Raw genomic sequence first — 20,940 nt, 5'->3', positions numbered from 1 at the left:
CGCCTCTGGGTTTTAACCCTATCTGCCGTGCTGGGGAGAAACGCCGTAGGAACATTCGGAGGTTGCCAAATTTCTTACAATAAAATATTCATTTTGAAGCAAATTAATAGGTATCTTCCAGATACTTTAGATTGGATTGCGAATGAAATTCTGTACAAAATTGGAAGGAAAATACGCAAAAAAAGTCCCTGAAAATTCTTATTTAGTCGGAGGAAATTTGGTAGCACCTGAGGGCTCATACGACATTCTTCCTGAATGCGGCATTATCGTACTCACCCGCGCTGAGGTGTAATGGTCCAGTTACACGCTCAAATTGAGCCATCAAATTGAAGCTGTGATTGGTGGAAAAAGACCTGAGGTAAGGATGCGACCAATGAGAGGCCCAATTTGATGGCTCAATTTGATCGTGTAACTGGACCTTAGAGTTAGAACGACAATGCTGCCGTGCTAAGCAAGTTCGCCGTAAATCCATCAAGACTTTCCCTTGTTTTTTCGAACTTAGCACGTTATAAAATAAGAACTGTTTTACCCATGCTCCTCAAATTTTCTGGTTAAGTTCTTGGTAGTATTTGCGAGAGAATTCTGGAAAAACATCGTCGCAAGGTACACAAGTTGTTCTGCTATGATACATTGTTTCCAAAAAATGAAAAATGGCGTTTACGGCGTTTTTCCGCTGCACGGTAGAATGGAGCCAAGCACTCCAATATTGAATCCGAGTCCTAAAAATCTTGCTGTGTTGGTCCATTTGCTCACAAAATTAGGCCTAACGTGAAGAGGTATGCTCTTTTTACGTGATTAAAGTTTGTCTGTTTACAAACCTTTAGACTAATTTCGATAAATGTAAAACGCTATACACCAGTCAAAACAACGTCGTGTAGAAAAATGCTATGCCGTTATATTCGCCGGATAATTAGGTAATGATTAAAAAATACTTTCCGATTGTCGTTCATCTATTATAACCTTTAGAACTCGTTGAATTTTCTCAAGATCCCGAGAATCCTAAGGAGACTCAAACGCTCGAATAGAAAAAACGCAACGCATTTCATTGACGTGTGCAACTATACAGATCCCCGCCAAAACTCATCCCTGTTTTTAAAACCAAGGATTTTAGGGGAAACAAGCTGTTTTACATACATTTAAATGGAAGAAATACAGTGTTGCCAACTTTCAAGAAACGCCACTTTTTTCTCTCCAATCCCGCTCAGAGCTCCGCAAAATCCCCAAGCAGACTATCCACGTGGTCAGTTGCGTGGCGTGAATTGCGATATATCGATTGTTATGCCATTTAAACCTATGGTAAAGAATCGATTATTAAGGTGTTCGCTGCGAACACCCTGTTTATCGATCCTTTTCCATAGGTTTAAATGGCATAACAATCGATACATCTCAACTCACGCCACGCCACTGCACGTGGTTACGACTGTGAGCGAGAATATCTTGAGTTCATTTTACTCGTCGTTGAGAGCAACAACTGACAATGAATGGCCGCGCGGCGACAACTTAATTGATGCGTAATGTTTCAATCGGTGCTACAAAGTACAATGAATCATTATAGGCCGGCAAAAAGGCATTTCTAGCGTGTTTCGCGTCGCGGCTGCCACGGCGACGCGACGCCGCTGTCTCTCGACGTCGACCGCGTCGCGACGACGCATCCACGCTGCCGAGCAACGGAAGAACGTCGTATGAACATCTAGGCGTTGCCAAATTTGTGCCGATAAATCGCAGATTTTCTGGCAAACTTGGGAATTGTTTCCTCCAAAGCGAAGAATTTTATTCGTGGATTCGAGGATTTTATTTTATTCGTGATTTTTATTTTTTATTTTATTTTTTCCTTCATCTAAAGGATCTAAAAATTTGAAAAAAAAGTACCCATGACTGAATAGGTTGTTTAGACGGTGGCTGAACTCTGAGGAAAAAATTAAAGAAAAATCCAGAAAGGGCCTCGTATTAACCGTCTATGGCAAAACATTACGAATTTGTAACAACGTATGTTCGGGGTTTTTATAAATTGAATCTTTCCCCTGCGCAATGACTTTGCAAAATGTCATTAGTTTTTTCTTTTTTTAAAAATTAATTCCCTTAACTTTAAAATTTTCAAAACAACATTGGTACTCTATTTTTCTTATGCAAGCTGCAAAATAGATTAGTGTCCCGCTGTCCCCTATGATCTGAGATCCAAAATTAATTCATGCCGCAGAGGGTTAAAAAGGTAAAAAATAAAACTAATCGATCCTTTTGTAGTGAAATGTGGGACTGGGCACTTTTGAAACAAACGAAATTTGTGCCTTCCTTTCAAATGTAAAATGAAGACAAAATGTAATTTAAGAAAAAAAACCCAGAAATGATGAAATTTTGACTTTTTTTTCTTGGACGTTGACAATACTTCCACCACCCGCGAGGGGAGTGAGAGAATAAAAATTTTCTATGCCTACTTCATGGCTTTAAAAAACTTATGCACTTGAACGGAATTGCCTTTATTTCCGAGTTAAGTAGTTTTCGAAGCAAGGCAAGGGTACAACGGGACTACATCTTGCAAGTAGGAACTGCAATTTTTAGCCCATCCGTAAAAACACACAGGGAAATTAATGCTACGTACTTTGTTTCTAACCTGAGCCAGATACAATAGCTCCTCACTGCAAAATGCAATCCAACTATTCTATAATAAAATATTATATCCAGGGAAATTTGGCAACACTCAAAGGATCATACTGCGTTTCCTCGTAGCATAGCGCCAGCGTTCATCCGGCTTCCTTGCATTTTCCGAAGCAGATTAGCGAGTTAAAGTGAACGTCCTTGGCATGCAAGTTGTGAGCATTGCCCATTAGAATGTCTCCACGCTATCGACGTGTGGGACTGTGGCCGGTTGCCACCTTCGAACATTTTGTAGGGGTCATTGATCAATGGTCAGTGGCCGATTTGTTGCCTGTTTGCTGGAAATTGACAGCTGAGTGATTTCAGCATGGTTACGTCGACAAGTAAGTCTTTTTCTGCCGTGCCAAATATTTTATCTGATGCCTCCGATGACATTTTGGAGTACAAGACACGGTAGGAATTACAGTGTTCTCCAAGAATCCTTAAAAGTTACCAAACACGCCCTCGCAAATCAAAACATTACACTGCTGTGCTAAAGATAAACGCCGTATGAACATTCGGACGTTGCCAAGTTTTGCTCGGTGAAACACTTATTTTTGAGAAAAGTATTCAAAATATCTCTCTAGAAATTTTCAGTATTGTTGGGCTGAATCGAGTTTCCTAAAAATAAGAATAAAAATTGAAACTCTTGAGTTTTCCTGAACAATTCTATTCTACTGGAGGAATTTGACAACATCTGGATGCTCTTACGCCAATCTTCCTTAGCAGAGTACCACAGTCTTTCGGGAATTAATTGTTTCATGCTCCTTTTTAATGTCACTGCATGCAGTGCCAGGTGCAAAATTACAAGATCGGAACAAAAGATAGAGGGAAAGTTGAATGAATAAGTAAAAAATTAAAGGAATTGAAAAACAGCATACCAAAAGAACACAAGACAGGAGGGCAGCAGTGGTATAATGAGAAACGTGTAGAGAAAAAGAAGAAAAAGAAGAATGAGAGGAAAGGAGGGGAGGTCACCAGGTAGTTCTTCTTTTTACATACAATATTAGCTTTGGAACGGTATTGAAGTAAACGTGTGAGGGTCATTAGCCTTGAGGTTGACCAGACTTGTTGTGAGAAATTTCGTGAAGTTCTTTTTAAAATGTTCGTATTTTGACACAAATTTGAAAATGCGCAATTTAGAGCTCAACTAAACGAGTGAGAAAAAAATTAAAGGAATTGAAAAGTAGAATACCGAAAGAACACGAGGAAAAAGGCAGTAGCGGTATGAAGAGAAAAATATAGAGGAAAGGAAGGTGAATGAGTGGAGGTGGGGAGGTCAACAGACAGTTCATCTTTTTAAATAAAATATTAGATTTGAAACCACATTGAACTAAGCGTGTATGATACTAAGGGTCATGGGCCTTGAAGGTCTCTTGCTGTGAGAAATTATTCCATCCTTTTGAAAATTTTCGCGTTTTGACAAATATTTGTACAAGCGCAATTTACAGTTGAAGGACTCTGGAATGTTGTGGGTAAAATGGGAGATGGGAGAACCGTCTGCATCTTGAATGTTGAGCTGGGTTTTGGCGACCACGCCGTTTGCAAAATCTGACATCATCACATTGGAAAAAAAAGTCGCTTGGATCTAGAGTCCAGACTCTTGAAAACATTGACGAGAAAAAATACTCTTGATTTAATCGGATTTTTGCTTAAATCAAAAGGAAATCCGCTCAAATGGAGAATTTGCAAGGGTCTGAAATTTGATGAATTTCCTGTTTAAGTGGAATCCTCTGAGTGAACTGAACACGAAGATACCCTTGATTCATAAATTGAGCAACTATTAGAGGAGATATAGCAAAATAACCGATTCTGCTAAAATACATGTGTTTAAATGGGAAATGCCGCCAGATGACGTCACAAGGCGGCACATTTTCTCACTTTTAAATCAATTTTTCTCCAATTTCCCATGTCAGAAAAAAATTATGAAAAATATTGCGAACTCAGCTCATTAGGCACTTTCAGATGAAGCAATAAAAAAATTGCGTGCAAATTCTCCATTAAGAGGCTTGGTTCTTGATTTAAGCAAAAATCCGATTGAATCAAGAGTATTTTTCTTGTCGATGATTTTAAGAGTCTGGACTCTAGATCCAAGCGGTTTTTTTTCCAGTGCAGAATCAGCCGGGGAGTTACTGTTACTTCATTTGGGGAATCTTCCGCTCATTCCATACGTGAATTGACGATAAAAGTACATTAATCTAAAGGTACGGTACTAATTTGCTCACGAGACGAAGCGACCATGCGGGGGCGTTAGACTCCTTGTCATGAAGTGTTGATGACAGCGCAGAACAAGACAGCGCCGTTAATTTCTTTCTCCTGTCGCGTCAAATGCTCCTCGCTCTCATTAATTTTTCCTCGGTCATATTTTCATAAATCGCTGCGCACATGAGCCATGAGCGGCATGCATGCGCGTCCGGCGGTGCACCGTACGATTGAACGGTTTTCTCCGAGCGTGAAACAAAAGGCAACGAAATTAATTTCGCAGGTCCGCGGTTCGAAATCCGTACGACCGTATGAGCAGGTAACGTAACGTAACGGGGCCCGCTGAATCATTGACCCGCGCCCTGCGGCCGCACCGCGCTACGGGCGCACTACACTCGGCGTTGTGGAGTCGTGCTTAGAAAAAACTGGCATAGATTAGCCGTACTATGCTGCGATAGGTGGCGTGGCGTGCTTTGCGATATATTGATTGCTCCACCTTTTAAACCGATGGATAAGAATCGATAAACAGGTAATGGGGAAATATCGATCATCGCTGCGATATGAGTGAAGTGAGTGGCAAGTCCAAAAATGATGTTTCGAGAATATGAACCTACTACATTTCGAGTGAGTAAAATTGTCGATAATCATCCAACGGGCTCTTGAAAATTGTTCCAATGAATAAAAACCGACTAAGTCTACCTTAAAATCTACGATTTTTAAAAATTTTGCTCATATTTTCAGTATTTTGGATATGCGTATTGCGTATTCAAAAATTGGAGGCGTTTCCGCTTTACAAAGACAGGACTAACAATAAGTTGACTGTAGCGCCTTGATGCAACTATTCGTGTTCCACGGATGTGCGTGTTGCATGCTCCAAATTGAAGGCACTTTCGTTTTTTCCACTCCTTCAGAGATGCATGGGAGTTGGGTCGTTGGTTGTAGCACGCGAATGACGCAAAGTGTCTACGTAGAGGAACTGGATTACACTAGGAATCGCATCTCAATCCATCTCCTACAGCCGTTCTCCGATTGGTCAACGAATTTCAGGCTTTCATGGATTGTGTACTTTTCAACTTTTGGGATAATTTCTGAACAATATTTGATGGTTATTTCCGTCGAGCTTTATCCTCTGTTGGTTCCATTCATTTCTCCCTCGCTAAAAGGATTTATTTTGATACTTTCAAGTTTCGGTAAAAATCTAGAAATATTCGCCAAAAGCCGAACAGTGAGGGACATTCGTTGCTTCGTGGGTCAACTAAAATTAACGATGACCCCCCCCCCCCCCTCCGTTGGAGTAAATTTCAGACTTCAGACCGGCCGGTCTAGCTGGCTGTAAAGTTAACGAACTGGGCAAAGACACTGACCAGTTCGCGGAATGGGCAATAAGGGTGGCCAGTTCGCGGACGGGGCCAGAAATTTGTTCAGTTCGCGGAATGGGCAATTTTGTCAACGGGGCGTAACATCCATAGTTCCCTTTAAGAGGTCCTTCACCTGTTCTGCTGTGCTAAGGAAGAACGCCGTATGAGCATCCAAATGTTGCCAAGTTGCTCCTAAGAAAACATGTGTTTTTGAAGATCGTTATGAATATTTTTCCTTGAAATTTACGGACTCTGAATCAAATTACGAACAAAATTCTCTTAAAAATCGGAGGGAAGATGTACACAAATTTGCCCAAACATTCGTGATTTGTCGAAGGAGATTCGGTAACGTCTGAAGGCTCATACGGCGTTCTTCCTAAGCACGACATAGTTATAGGTAGATTATTCACAATTTTAAGTGATTTATGCAGTCTATTTGGCAACGAGCCGTAAGCCCGGCTCTTCAACAGCGACCTACGTCCAACCACCGGACTAAGGCTCCCGTTCATGGGACTTGGCCGCACATAAAACCGACGCTCCATAAAACGACACCCTTATAACAGAACAGTTAAGTTGACGCTCGCCGCGTCACAATCTTCCGGAATCTCCCGCTCACACTTCGTCACTCCTCCGAGGGGCGTATCTCCGTTTCACATGAGCCCTAGAGAACATTGAGTTATACGGAGATCAGGGCTCACGCGGAGATTGAGATACGTCCTTACGTCCGGGGAGCGACGACTTGCGCACTTGCCCGACGCATCGAGGCGCAAAAAAAGTTACATCATTTTTTATTCACTTTAATTAGCGGGCCTCGCCGCACCCGGTTACTCCGGACCGTTGCTCGGATCCGAGGAAAACGGGGGAGAAAAAGCCCCGACGCACGGTGGATCGAGTCAATGAGAGAGGTCGGACAAAATTTTGAAATTTTAAACGCTTATAACTCCAACGGAGGTTACGGAGGTTGGCCTATTATCAAGGTGGTGATAGTGCCCTTCAGTCCATATTTGCTCTGTTTTTCAGTTTGCACGGATCCCTACCTCGGTCAGTCGCATGCTCATTTTCTCGTTTTATATGTAATTTTTATATTTTTTAGCTTCTGCGGGGCGATTATTGAAACTGATAGACAAAGCGATAGACAAAGATGACATAGGAAGTATAAAGCAATTCTATTGGTTGAAATGGGTGGTTCTCATCGACTAAGGGGGAAAATGATAGACTGACTGTCGGGTTTCTCGTGGGTTGCCGTTACTTAGTCGATTACCTACCTCCTTTGTCCATTGCAACAACCCGTTTCCACCAATAGGATCCCTCCAAATCCCTTTTGTCGTCTTTGTCTATCGCTTTATCTATCAGTTTCAATAATCGGTCCGCTGTTTCAGTTGAGAATGGGCATGTAATTGGCCCGAAACGTCATGGTTGTTTTATGTCTCCTGTAGCCTTGTATACCCATTTGTTTTTTGTATTTTAGTGTGTTTTTATTGTTCTTATAACTCCATTCATACAAAACTTTAATTTTCTAAAAGTGGTTTCCTCGTAAAATTTTCGTCTATATGAGCCCCTTGAAAATTAAAATTTGACGAAATAAACATCAAAATTTGCATTTCTGACTGACTCGATCCATTGTGCGACGTTGCTGGAGCAGGGTGAAGGAGGAATTTTTTAGCGGGTCAAAATGCCAACCGCAAATTATCCGCGTGTTAACGATCTGTCGGGAACATTCGGAACATGACGATGGCTGCTCGAGGGCATCTGCATCGGTAATTAGGGATTCTACGCGGGATTATAACACCGACGAGGGAAAATTTCGATGCGCAAGATCTGTCTCATCTTAGGGAAATAATTTTATCGATCCGTCATAGACTCGTCCATTAAGTTGTTTAACAGCAATGAGGAAGTACATTTTCTGCAGACGAGCATGTCTAGGCCTCACTTAGTTCCCTATTGAATGGACCTTTACATATTTTAATATGGGTGTATAATTATAATATTCCGTGTTTGACTATGCTCGGCTCTTGAGAATCTCTTTGATCATTTTCAACGGCGTAAGCATAACAGTAAAAATTGTTGTAAGCTTAATAACGGTGGAATTGAAAGAAAAAAACAGGTAATGAATCTCAGAGTTTGAAAAATCCCGCTCTAACTTTATTTTTTTACAGAAACCATCCATTTGTTTCGACTAGAAGCCATTTTTGAGGGATTCTCTTTGAGGAATGTAAATAGCTTGATATATAATCTTCTTCGATATTTCATGAAACTTCTTCTTTTAGTGCATCATCATATAAAAGAAGGGCTTGGAGGACAAGGCGCATGAAAGCAGTTTTTAAAGAAATTGAGATATAAATAATTTCAAGTAAAACTAGTCTTAGTGCATTCTATGAAAAATTCGGTCCCAAATTCCAATTTTTAAGCATCAAAAAGTTAGCTTGAGCCTCCTTTTTGCCATTAAGATCCATGTAATTTTGAAACTTCAAACACGTATCTCTCGGCATAGCAAAAACTGCACTCATGCGCCTTGTACTCAAATAAGCTAATCATGCAAATGAGATTAGCCAAAGTTCGTTCTAAGGATCCTCGAGGCTAAATTCTATGATTTTTGAGGCTACGGCGCTACGCATTGATAACAATCTCCTGCTTTCTTCACATTTTTCGAAGTATGACCCAGGATTCTCAATATTTTGCAATAAAACCGAATTTTTCTTTTTGAACAAATTACTTTTCTTATTATTCGTCATTGTTTGTTTTGTAGATCTGCTGGGCTAATTTTTAAAATTTTTGCGACGGTAACCAGATAATGGATGACCTCTAATCCTCTAAAAGAGCCCGCATCCTTCAAAGTGCTAAAATGTGATTCAGAACGTGGCTTTTTAAGGGTGGTGAAGCGGTAGCTTCAGGGTTAGGCCGCGCGGTGGACCACACTGAAAAAAAAAATCTCGGTGTACTTACCAAGAAAAGGGTAAAATTACCAAGAATTCAGGGTTCTATTTGATCCCGATTTTTTCTTGGTAAAATTACCATTTATGGAATCGGTAATTTTACTGAGAAATTTCGGTAAAATTATTGAACTTTCCCGGTAATTTTACTGGACCTTGGTAAAAACACCAATATTTTTTATCGACTGTGGTAGAATTACCGAGATAAAATGGCAAAGTTACCGGGAATTGATTACCAATAAAAGTGGTATTCTTACCCGAAAAAAACAGTAAGAATGCCGGTTTTTAGGTAAGCTTACCAGTCTGTCTTGGTAAAATTAACAATAATTGGTAAAAAAAGTGAGATGGTAAAGGTACCAACGGACCTTGGTAAAAACGCCGAGAATTTTTTTTCAGTGCATTCCACTGCGCGAAACTCTGAGAATCCTGCCCCTTCGGGCGCACCTCCTAGTACTTTCCAATAGCTCACTTGCAATCTACCTTCAGCTTTTTCAAAAGATTTTACGTCTCATAGATGAAAAAGGTACCGTTCCGTCGTGTACGAAACTGACCCGATAGTAAAACAGCGTGAGAGCTTTCCTAAACAAACGACGCTGAGGTGAGTGAACTCGGGCTCCGAGGATCCTGCTAATTAGAATTAATTGGCCGTAAACGTAAACGATTGAATTACTACGCCCTTAAACGCGTGAGTCGAGCGCTTCATCAGGAACTCCTCGCCGCCTTTGTTATCGGGTTACCTTCCGCGGGTCTAATTGTGCGCATGGATTTATTTCGGCAGTAACTATTAGGACCGCCATTCGCCATCCGCCATTCACTTGCGTAATAAGAAAATCGCAATACCCTGCCACCCCTTTTCCTCCGCGAATATTTCGGGCTTCACATAAAAACTGGGATTTCGAGAGAATTCGTGAAAAAATGTGACGGGAAGAAGAAGAAGAAGAAGAAGTGGAGAAAGAGGATATCTTACCTTGGCAGTAAAATCCGTTTCCGGTGTAGCCGGGAAAGCACGAGCAGTGAAAACTGCCGAGTGTGTTGGTACAATGGGCGAAGACGTCGCATGGCCTATATTTACATTCGTTTTCGTCTGAAAGCAAAAAATAGAATAGTAAATTTTGGATCCATTATCAACATGGAGTATTAGTTAAATCAATTTGCACTTTTTGGATCAATATAAGTAATGGGAACAATTTCCATGCAGGTTTTCCACCTAAATACGAGATGATATACTTCATGGATGTTCGTAAAGCAAAGGATTCTGCACGAAAATTGATGATACAATTATTTTAACTCTGGTGTGAACGATGGAGTATCGCGCGAGACTGAAGGCGTTTTGTATCGTCTTCATGGATGTTCGTAAAGCGAAGGATTCTGCATGAAAATTGATGATACAATTATTTTAACTCTGGTGTGAACGATGGAGTATCGCGCGAGACTGAAGGCGTTTTGTATCGTCTTCATGGATGTTCGTAAAGCGAAGGATTCTGCACGAAAATTGATGATACAATTATTCTAACTCTGGTGTGAACGGTGGAGTATCGCGCGAGATTGAACGATTTCGATTGGTGACAATAGTTTGATTATAGTAAATCAACGTGACAGTCCAGCGAGATACAATACATTGGAGAGAAATTTTGCAAAGTAATATGTTGTTTTTATGTAAAATTGAATCCTCCGAGCGTTAAGTCTTTAAAAGTTCGTTGTAAATAAAAACGCTTCACAAGACACAGACAAAGCAACTCTGCGATTTTCTTGATTTGATGCCAAATTCTGTGAGGATGTGAATTTTATTTGGAAGCCCCAATTTCCACGAACTTTTGACTTTGAAAAATATGAAATCCTCTTCCGAATGTGAAGTTCAGCACCCCATACATTCAGTCCTAACATTTTTATGAGCGGTTTTTACGGTGAATCGCATTTTTTTAAATATATGTTGATAAACTTAAAGCTGCGAATGCGGCCGGGGGGGGGGGGGGGGGGGTGTTATAGGTCAAATTTCGAGAAAATTTTGTTGAATCCTAGTCCATGAGATTTTTCCAATACTCCGAGGAAAATGAGCCTCAAACACCTAAACATACATTTTTCCTCTGGTTCAACTCTCATTATGACTGGACTAATTGTAGCATCATTTTGAGGGTCACATGGTCATTTCGGGATCTGGAGCGCCCCAGCGGGTGGTGCTGACCGGCAGTCGAACACAGCCGATCGACGGCCGCGGAAAACGCATTCTCTCACGCGAGAGGCCGCCACCGACGCTCCATGGGCGACACCGACACCGTGATCTCCTTCCCGGACGGTCCGATCGCGCGAAACTCGGACAACGCACAATGACACCCCGACACCGGGAATAATTAAATTTCCAAATGAGAAAGAGAGAGATGCGAGTGGCAGATGGGGGGAATTAAAATGTTCCGCTCTGTATACTGGCTTGTGACTCTGACAATGAACTGTTCAACACCGACGGACGCCGCCGCCGCACAGTGCGGCCCTCTGAGGGCTAAAGTCCAAAATTCACAACTCGACATTTGAATATTTTTTTTGGATATTTGTCATCTTTATGATATTCCTGACTCAAAATGATGGTTCCTTATCTAATTTTTCGCTCAAAACTATTTGAAATTTGGAGAGAAAGTGGACGGAAAATGGGTCAAGAATCACTGATCCATTGGAAATACATGGGAAAAAGACGTCAACTTCAAATGAAGATTTCTCGCATGAAACGCAAAATGCTCTAGGTAGTTGAAATTTTTTTAATCCTCGTATATCCAACTTCACTTCTACGAAAGAGATCTTGCGACTTTTTGCGACCATCAGAGATATTTGAAGTTAAAGTTTGGGTGTTTTACGTTGCTTTTACATTGTTAACATACGGCTAATTCCAGGTTGTCAAGTGAGAATGAACTTTTCTCGAAAAATACGCTAAAAATCCTGAGATATGATATTTTCTTATTCCTCAAGTGTTTTACTTTGATAGTGCCAAAGGGTTTTCTATGTCGGTGCTACTATCTTCATTATTTGAAGTTAAATGTATTTTACCGATTTTTGTCCGCATCGTCCATAAGGAGGCCGCACTGTGCGCCGGCCGGAGGAGCCACAATCGACTTCACGCACAATGTAACATCAGTTAAGAGGAAGATCCATTGCACCGGAGACTGCCGGGCCGCGTTGCGACTATTACAGGATTGAAAATATCCGATTTCATAAACTCCACGTTGCGGTTGTTGCTTTTTTACGCAGGATGGCAACGTTTCTGGAACATCGGTGCGTATTCATCGGAAACATTAGCTAGGTGTAATGATGAACGTGCCGCGACTCTTATCTATGTGCTAAATGCAGGCCGCTGCGACCATCCTCCTGTCCGATAGTTAGCCTAATTTTTTCACCGTGTTGTCGAGCTTCGAAGCAGTGGAGATTCTTGCAAGAGTGCAAGACAACTATCTTCCCTCAATTCAACTCCATTGTAAATAAGGAATCCTAGGTAAGGCAAATTGCCTCACTTGGAAGACGTCTATACCCAGTAGACTTTAACGCAGCGTAAGGAAAGTAAGACAGATGAAAAATCAGAATCACGTTCGATTTCTTTATTTTTTATTTTTTATAAACGCTAGATCAGTAATGTGAACACAAATATTCACCATTCGACCCCCCTTGTCTTTAGGCAAGACACCTAAACGCACCCTTAAAAGGGGAAATTAAAAATCTTCAAATTCTTGAAATTTCTCACTAAAGTTAAGAGAGTAGCGTTAGACTTAACAGGATAGAATACCTACCATTTACCATCCCGGTTGCCTTGTCTGGTTAACATTAATGTACGACAGAAAAGTAAGAAAAATGGAACATTTTGTACATTTTTCACCAAAGTAGAGAGAGTGCCACCAGATGGGATATGTGCCTACCTTTTGGCCCTGGTTGCCTTTATGCAAGAGACTTTAGCGTGACAAAGAAAAATAAGAGGTCCAGTCACAAAGTTTAAGAAAATGAAAATTCTACCTTTATGCTTCATGGCTATGAGTCAATATAAATGCCTCACTGATGCTTAATGCTTAAATGGGCCTTTCCAAAATCTTTCAGATCAGAAATTCGAGAAATTTGTGAACCGTCTGAAAATTTGCAGCCTCTTAATCGATACAATGTGTCTTCATTGCTCTTTGAATCGAAACAAAGTGAACAATCTGACAACGAGATTTTTCTTGTAAAAACGGGAAAACAGAAAGGCGAGCAGCTGGAGCCCGAGTCCGTAACCTCGAAGTGCGAGTCTGCGCAAGCGCGAGAAGAAGAAAGCCTACTTCCTCCGATTCATTTGGTGGCGTTATCTGAGCATCTTGAACGCCTTCAGTAATTACGTAACCATCTGAGGATCGCGATAAAATTGAAATACGAGCGATTTTCATTGTCTTCAATTGAGTAAATGCGCCTCACTCAACTTCGCGGCAAATCTACCGTTTTAAAATGTCTGACCTACATCCCTCGCGTGCGGTCAGAGGATAGAGGATCATACAGCAATTAATGTGCATTCTTGATACTTGATACTTAGATAATTGTTCAACGCTCTTTATACGGTTGAGTACGATCTACGGCATTAAATTCAGATGCATCTCTCGTGAAAATGAAAAATCATTCATATTGAAAAACCATAAAGAAGTATTTTTCTGATCCGTGGTCATTACTTAAACCGCGTTTAGCAGAAAGGAACCAAGCCACATCAGCTACTGCCAAATTTAACCGGGCAGTTCAATTTTTTACAAGAAAACGTTCTAGCAAAATCTTTTGAAAATTTTAAGGAATTTGCTTCGTATTAAGCAGAAAATTTACTGAAATTTGAAAAAAAAAAAAAAATCCCTAAAGCTGTTTACATGCCAAACTAATTCAAAAGCCAACTTAAATGGCAATAGCTGATGTGCCTTATGGTTCCTTTCTGCTTAGTGCAGTCCATTTCATGTTCCCAAACTTCATTTGAGAGTCAATCCCTCGTCGGGAAAATCAGGTAACTAACACCGAGGCGTGGTTGTTATCATTTAATATTGATTGAGGTCAGTCTAAATGACTTTTACTGATTCTGATTTGTTCAAAAGCAACTGGTGTCAACTGTGCTTTGCCTGTGGTCAACCTCCAGTTCACTGGAATTATTTAACATCTCACTGGAAATTGCGTGCAGTGATATGCACTAAACTGCAAAGGACTACACTGGTAAAAAAAGACTGGATAAAAGCAAAAAATTTCTTGAATTTTCTGCCGAGAAGATTTTCTCTCAGATGGAGAGGAAAAATGTTGATTTTAAGAAGAACATAGCTTATATCAAGCAGAAACTAGAATTTGATTTTTCTGCTGATTTCTCAAGGGTCCTTCCAGAACTACAAAATGACCTTCTTCATCACCTATGATGGTTACCATGGATATCTTTCTTTCGAAATCGGCTATATTCTTTCTTTCTTATCGAAATCTTCTAAAATTCCCAAATTTTCAAACAGAAATTTGAATAGAAAAATTGCATTTCAACTTCAGTATCAAAAAGCGCTCCGTGATTAGTGCACTCGAGAGTAAATGTTCAATGTGTGTAATTGATTCAATTAATTGCACACGACAGAGAGGCACACATTGAACGAATTAACGAAGACGTCCACCCTCATTCCAAAAAGCTACTATCAACAAATGATACCCCATTGATAACGGTATGCATTCCCAATACGGCAGAATACACGAACGCGCATTCCTTTGCAAAATCGATCATCCCCACCCAAACCGAAAGGCATCACGATCTCCGCCGGCCTCTGGTAAAACACTTGCCGGCCGTTTATTGCACCTGCCGTAATATTGTTTCGAGCCCGCTCAAAGAATATATTAGCATGGGCGATGACCGTGTAAAGTCAATTAACTGCCCGATTGAATGACTCATTACACGGTGTCATGAGTCCAGGCGCGCATGCGCTCCAGCACACGTTGCATGCGCGTGGCTGCGTCCACCTCGATCCGCGACCCGCCGAACAGATTTATTCGGGTGGTTAGAAATAGTGCTTGTAAACTCCGAAGCGCTTGGCGAATTCACGTTTTTGAGGGAAGAGGTCCTCTCCTGTTCAACATACGAAAAAGGGCCATAAAAATCGATTTGCCCGTTGGAATCGTGGATGCAGCCTGTGGCCAAAATTTCCTAGACGTTAGCGCTTAAGTTTTGGTCTCTCTTCCCTCCGCTAATTTCTCTTGGAGTAGTTGTAAAATGCCCTAGGTCGGTTGCATTTGTTGAATTCTACCAATCTTCAAGTCGATTCTGCCAGAGGAATGATTACCTGCACCAGTATATAGTAACGTTTACCTTTCTTCTGGCAGAATTGACTCTAAATTGACGCTGTGTGAAATACAGCGTGAGGGAATGGTAAATTCTGCAAATCTTTTTTTTCAGTGTACATCTTGAATGTCGAATCATGCGAATTAGCAAAGTGAAATAAAATCTGCTTTTAAAAAAAAATTCTTATACTGCCGTACTAAGGAAAAACGCCGTATGAACATTCGAATGTTGCCAGGTCCCCGCGATGAATTGTGAATTTTAGAGGGTCGCTATGAATACTTTTTTTTCAATATTTTCAGATATTTTAGATGAAATAGCTAGTAAAAATATCTAAAAAATGGAAGGAAAATATTCACAAGTTTCCAAGAAAATTTTTAGTTCATCAAGAGCTAAATTTGGCAAAGTCTGAGGGCTCATATGGCGTTTTTCCTTAGCACTGTAGTATGGTCAATATAAGAGAAACCGAATGAAATTGCACGGAGTGAAATTCCATGAATTTTCATTCTCCATGAAATTGAAACAATTTTTCAGGGGCAGCGTATGCAGCCCGCAACAATTATCAGAGAATGCTAATAGAAACTTCGAAATTTGACTCATGATTTTACTGTCTCTGTGCGTTTCATATAGCATACTCAGTCCATTCCCAAATTCTTTAAAATTTAAACAAAGTTCTCATGAATTTTGAACGCCGAGGGTGTGTAAAGCACCGTTTGAATATGAACACATATAATGGTTCTTTAAAACCGTTAAATTTTGAGTGGTGTTCACGGCTGTGAGCAAGCGAACCCGCGGGCTGGAACGAAGATGATGCAAGATGCACCGTGGACGCGAAATGCGTTTGGTACTGATAAGATTTTATTTTAATGTCTTATAGCGCCGTGCCGCGCCGCGACCATCGGACCCGAGTGGGGGAGGGGCTCGGAAGTTAGTGACTGTGACTGCCGAAGTTCAGAGATTACTGCTCGAGTACAGTTACCTCTCAAATGCAGTTATCCTAATGCGCTCGGCATTTGCCGCGTACCCTATCATTTTGTTCACTCGCATCCTCGCCATTTGGACGTCTATCTGCCAAACGAAACTATGTGCATAATGACGTGAGCCCTGTTACGCACGTATTCTTATGAGTCTCAGGGCTCATGTCTTAATGCACATAGTTCCGTTTGGCAGAAATACGCCCATTTGGTCAACGCTAAACTGCTCAACACATTTCGTCTTCGTCTTGGTTCACAACGGTGAAATGAACTAAGTATTTCCAGCAAACGAGGGGTGTGCTCCTTAGTTGCTTGCCCTCCAAAAGCATCAATGCGAAGTTAGTTATTTCCTCTGAACTGATTTTGTTCTCTTTGCATTCAAGATGAAGGAACAGAGTCATTGAAATTCAACGGAGGTAATGTTTCCTGCAGAAAATTTTGCGTTCCTTGTCGGAAAAGAGCATTTAAAGCTCCTGCAGTTTATTAAAATTAAAGTAAGTCTCCTTGAAACATTTGAGGGCCAAAAAAATGGATACAATTTTGTACCATAATACTAAAATCTGATGTATAAGTTTCCTCCCTAGAACTGGAAATATTGGCTACTTCAAATTTTAGTTCTTAAGCTGGCGAGGATGCTGCTGTTCGAAGCTGCTGATAAACGCCTTGATGCGACTATTCCTGCACAAAGGTTGTCTTGTTTGCTTCCTTTCTTTTCTGCACTCGGTCGTTTTTATCTTGCTCGTGTCTCACTGTCTTAATCTCAACGTGACTTCAATGGCATTCCATGGATACAACTATTACTGCTCACGGGATGTGCGTGATGCATATACAAAAGTATGAAGGCGTTTTGAAATTTCTCGCACTCAGTAGTATTACTAATGGACGGGACGCAGAGCGCCGGGAGGGCCGCGCGCGGCGTGCTGCCAGCGCAAAACGCGCACTGACGCCTACAAACCTAAAGGGCTACTTCACGCATTGCGCAATGCTTGAAGTATCCACTTAGGTTTGTAGGCGTCAGTGCGCGTTTCGAGCTGGTACCACGCCGCGCCGCAGCGTGCCATAAACTTGCCCACAATTTATGGGTCAAAGTGTTAATATGTAGGCAATTTAACATCAAATTCGAATTTGGCGACTCAAAAAACATTTGTTACGAAGTCTTCTCGAACATCTTTCAGTCATCCGATTTATTTCGTCCTATTCGTGTGTTTCGGACCTTAGTGCAGCGCGACAATGCTGGTAACGCGCAACGACCAGTAAAGAGTGGGTGCTGTATTTCAGTGAAATTGAGGGGGCTATTGACCACTAAGTTATCGTTAAATATCACTGATAAAAGTATTCATACGATGGTTAAGCTGTACTATTTTACAGGAGGCACTGTAAAATAGAAATATATCGTTCGTTGTTATCCAACAATTATTTTCAATATTCCAATAATTGTGAGGTACTTTTTAATGCGTTCAAAAAAATATTTCAATTTGTTTTGAATGTTGTAACTTCAGAGCTAAAAATAAATGAGGACACAGATGAAGAACATTATTCATAAATTAAAATTTTATTGGTTTCCTCTTTTACGCCCTCGAACAGTGTAAAAAAATAAGGCATTTTAATTGCAAGTAAGGTCGTTGTTTGATGCTTAAATATTGGGACGGGAGGGAAATTTTGGATTTTACAAAACTAAAATTTGTAGTAGAAGAAATATTTACCTGGCACTTGGCAGTCACAACCACCAAATCCATCGTTACAATGGCACTGAGAATCTAGACATGCACCGTTTTGGCACAGATGTCCATTCACTTGGTCACAATTTTCTGCAACAGAAAAAAACAAATACATTAGAAATGATCCCTTACTAATCTACTGGCTGAAAGTCAATTGCTATATAGAAAAAATTTAAAACAACACGGCAACATGCGAACTTCAAGTTTCCCGCCGAGAATCGGAGAAAATTCAAGAAATTCATCAGACGCCAGTGAAAAGGAAGGCTTGGCCCAGGCAACTATTTATCCTGAGGAACATTTTGTAGCCAGACGGTTTAAAAGGGAAAAAATAATGTTCATGGTTACTAGATTCCTGATTATATATACCTAGTCCTCAAGAAATCTACCCAGTATTAGAGTTCTGACGGTTCGTATCAAAAGACTGTTATACGTAACGCGCGTAACGCATGATTAAAACTGATAAACATCTAGTATTGGTTACTAAATTTTAAGGATCTAGTGTGACAACTAACATTTTTACAAATGCAGCAACCTCTACTTGGATTTTTCTCCCGTGTGAACATAATAACGTTCATACTGTGTCCGTAACACAAATACAAATATTCACCATCACCTTGAAGATTTTATCATTTCCTTTTAGGTTTTATTATTCCCCTCGGATGTGCAATCTCCAAATCCAATCTCCGCATCATAATTCCATTCGCATGAGTAAATCCGACCACTTAATTTAGTTTTGATGAACGCAGCCAGCAAGATACACGCAGTAATAAAAACGACTCCGATGCAGTATGACCTTTGACTCGCGTTGCACCGAGCGAGCGCCCGGGCGGGAAAATTAGGAAGTGCAATTAACGGAGCAAGTGCGCTCGGGGCCGGGAAACATCTGCGATAAGTGGGCAATTTGTATAACGTATTAGAAAAATATATCAACTTGTCCTTATCGCGCTCTCATTAATGGCTCGCAGGCGGGAGCCTGCGCGCTTTCCGATATATCGATCGATCCGCCATTTAAACCTTTGAAAAAGAATCGATACACAGGGTATTCGCAACGAACCCCTTATTAATCGATTCTTTACCATAGTTTTAAGGGGGGAAATATCGAAAATCGATTACAGCATCGAGCTCGGCCGAGGAATTTCCCGGCGAGCCAAGGCAGTCGTGATAACTAATGATGGTAATGAACTGTACAAAGACTATACTGTATATTAATTGGAATTAGATAAGCCGGGGAGGTGAACTGGAACGCGGTCTCTTGATCGAGAAGCTTGGGGAGGGGGGGGAGGTGGGGGGGGGGGGAGGTGGGGGGGGGGGGGAGCTTGCAGGGGGCACGGACTGTAAAGAAACGGAGCGGACCCTGGCCGAAGTCGCCACTTGACGTCCGGACATGCTGTGAGGGGAAGGATGGTCCGCGGAGTCATTGGCTGACCACCACTGCCATGTTGCGAAACAAAGCCGTCTCCGTAAATGAGCTACCCGTTTCTTTATGGGGACGTATCCGATTTCAGATGAGTACTGGGATATAATACGGCCGAATACTTATTATAGCGCCTCGGGGCTCATGGAAAATAGATGGTTCCCTTCCTAACAAACATGTTCAAACTCCAGAGGGCCGACCAGTATTTTTAAAGAAACTTTGAGAAAACATATAAAGTCAGCTTCTCTTACGCAATTTCTTTTGAAATTTTTTGTTGGTGAGAACTTTTTAGGAAAGATACTTAAAATGTTTAGTAGGAGTCCTTGATGAGGTAAACAGGTAAATAGGAGGAAAATAGATACTTCCCTTCCTGACAAACATTTTCAAACTCCAGAAGGCCGACCAATATTTTTAAAGAAACTTTGAAACAACATATAAAGCCACCTTCTCTTACGCAATTTCTTTTGAAATTTTTTGTTAGTGAGAATTTTTTTTGAAAGTTACTTAACATTTGTACGAAGAGTATTTGATGAGGTAAACAGGTAAACAGGAGGAAAATATGGATAGTTCCCTTCCTACCAAACGTGTTCAAATTCCAGAAGACCGGCCGGTATTTTTAACGAAAGTTTGAAAAAACGTAAATTCACATTCTCCTCCGCAATTTCCTCTGAAATTTTTCGTCGGTGAGAATTTTTTAAGAAAGATACTTAAAATTTTTACGAGGAGTCCTTAATGAGGCAAACAGGTAAACAGGAGTAAAATTCAAAAAATTATATTAATTAAATTTTTCTATACTGCGAAAAAAGATGCCTCGATAGGATCAATGGAGTCGGAAAAACGTAAAAATGGGCCGTTAAAATAAGAATACCACATCTCGGAGGCTAATTCTGCATCACCTGGCGCAAAAAACACCCCAAATTCTAAATATTGACCTGTGGGCAGCAATTAAAAGCTCAAGAACGAAAAATGGCGGTTACACCGAGGGAAAACGCTGTTTTTGTTCGTTAGAACTGTTGCACAGTTTGCACACACCCTGCAATAAATTTTAGTTCAAAAGCTCATAATGTCATATGAAACGCAAGTAATGGCTCGACATTTCAACCCAATGTTTTCAGGAGCTTTAAAAAAAGCATTAAGAAACATCAATAACTGAAAAGTCCCTGTTTCTTTGACCCAAATCGGGGTATACGCTGTACCGAAAAAACAATTCGAGCTCAAACTTTTAGACATATTTTTCCTGACTCTTTTACTGATTTCAGTCATAACTTAAGGCTTTAATTTCGCTTACGGCAGGTATTCAGCTGGTATGATACAAAACTCCCGATACATTATGGAAGTACGTGATAGGCATAAACATGAGAAAGGTGAAGAATTGTTACACGTGGAAGCAAAAATTCTTGCTCCCTATGTTATTAGAAAATTGAAAAATAGAAAAAAAA

At 40.7% G+C, this 20,940-nt stretch overlaps 1 protein-coding gene across 1 annotated transcript in view; it reads right to left on the bottom strand.

Moving 5' to 3' along the window:
• LOC109039134 (uncharacterized) overlaps positions 1–20,940 on the bottom strand; it is a 196,025-nt gene that overhangs the window by 92,567 nt on the left and 82,518 nt on the right. Inside the window, 2 exon segments of the mRNA XM_072300755.1 lie at positions 10,089–10,205; positions 18,073–18,177. Of these exon segments, the coding sequence (XP_072156856.1) occupies positions 10,089–10,205; positions 18,073–18,177 (222 nt within the window).

The sequence above is a fragment of the Bemisia tabaci genome, chromosome 5 (assembly GCF_918797505.1).
Source record: "Bemisia tabaci chromosome 5, PGI_BMITA_v3".
NCBI lineage: Eukaryota > Metazoa > Arthropoda > Insecta > Hemiptera > Aleyrodidae > Bemisia > Bemisia tabaci.
This window is presented reverse-complemented; position numbering and strand designations above follow the sequence as displayed.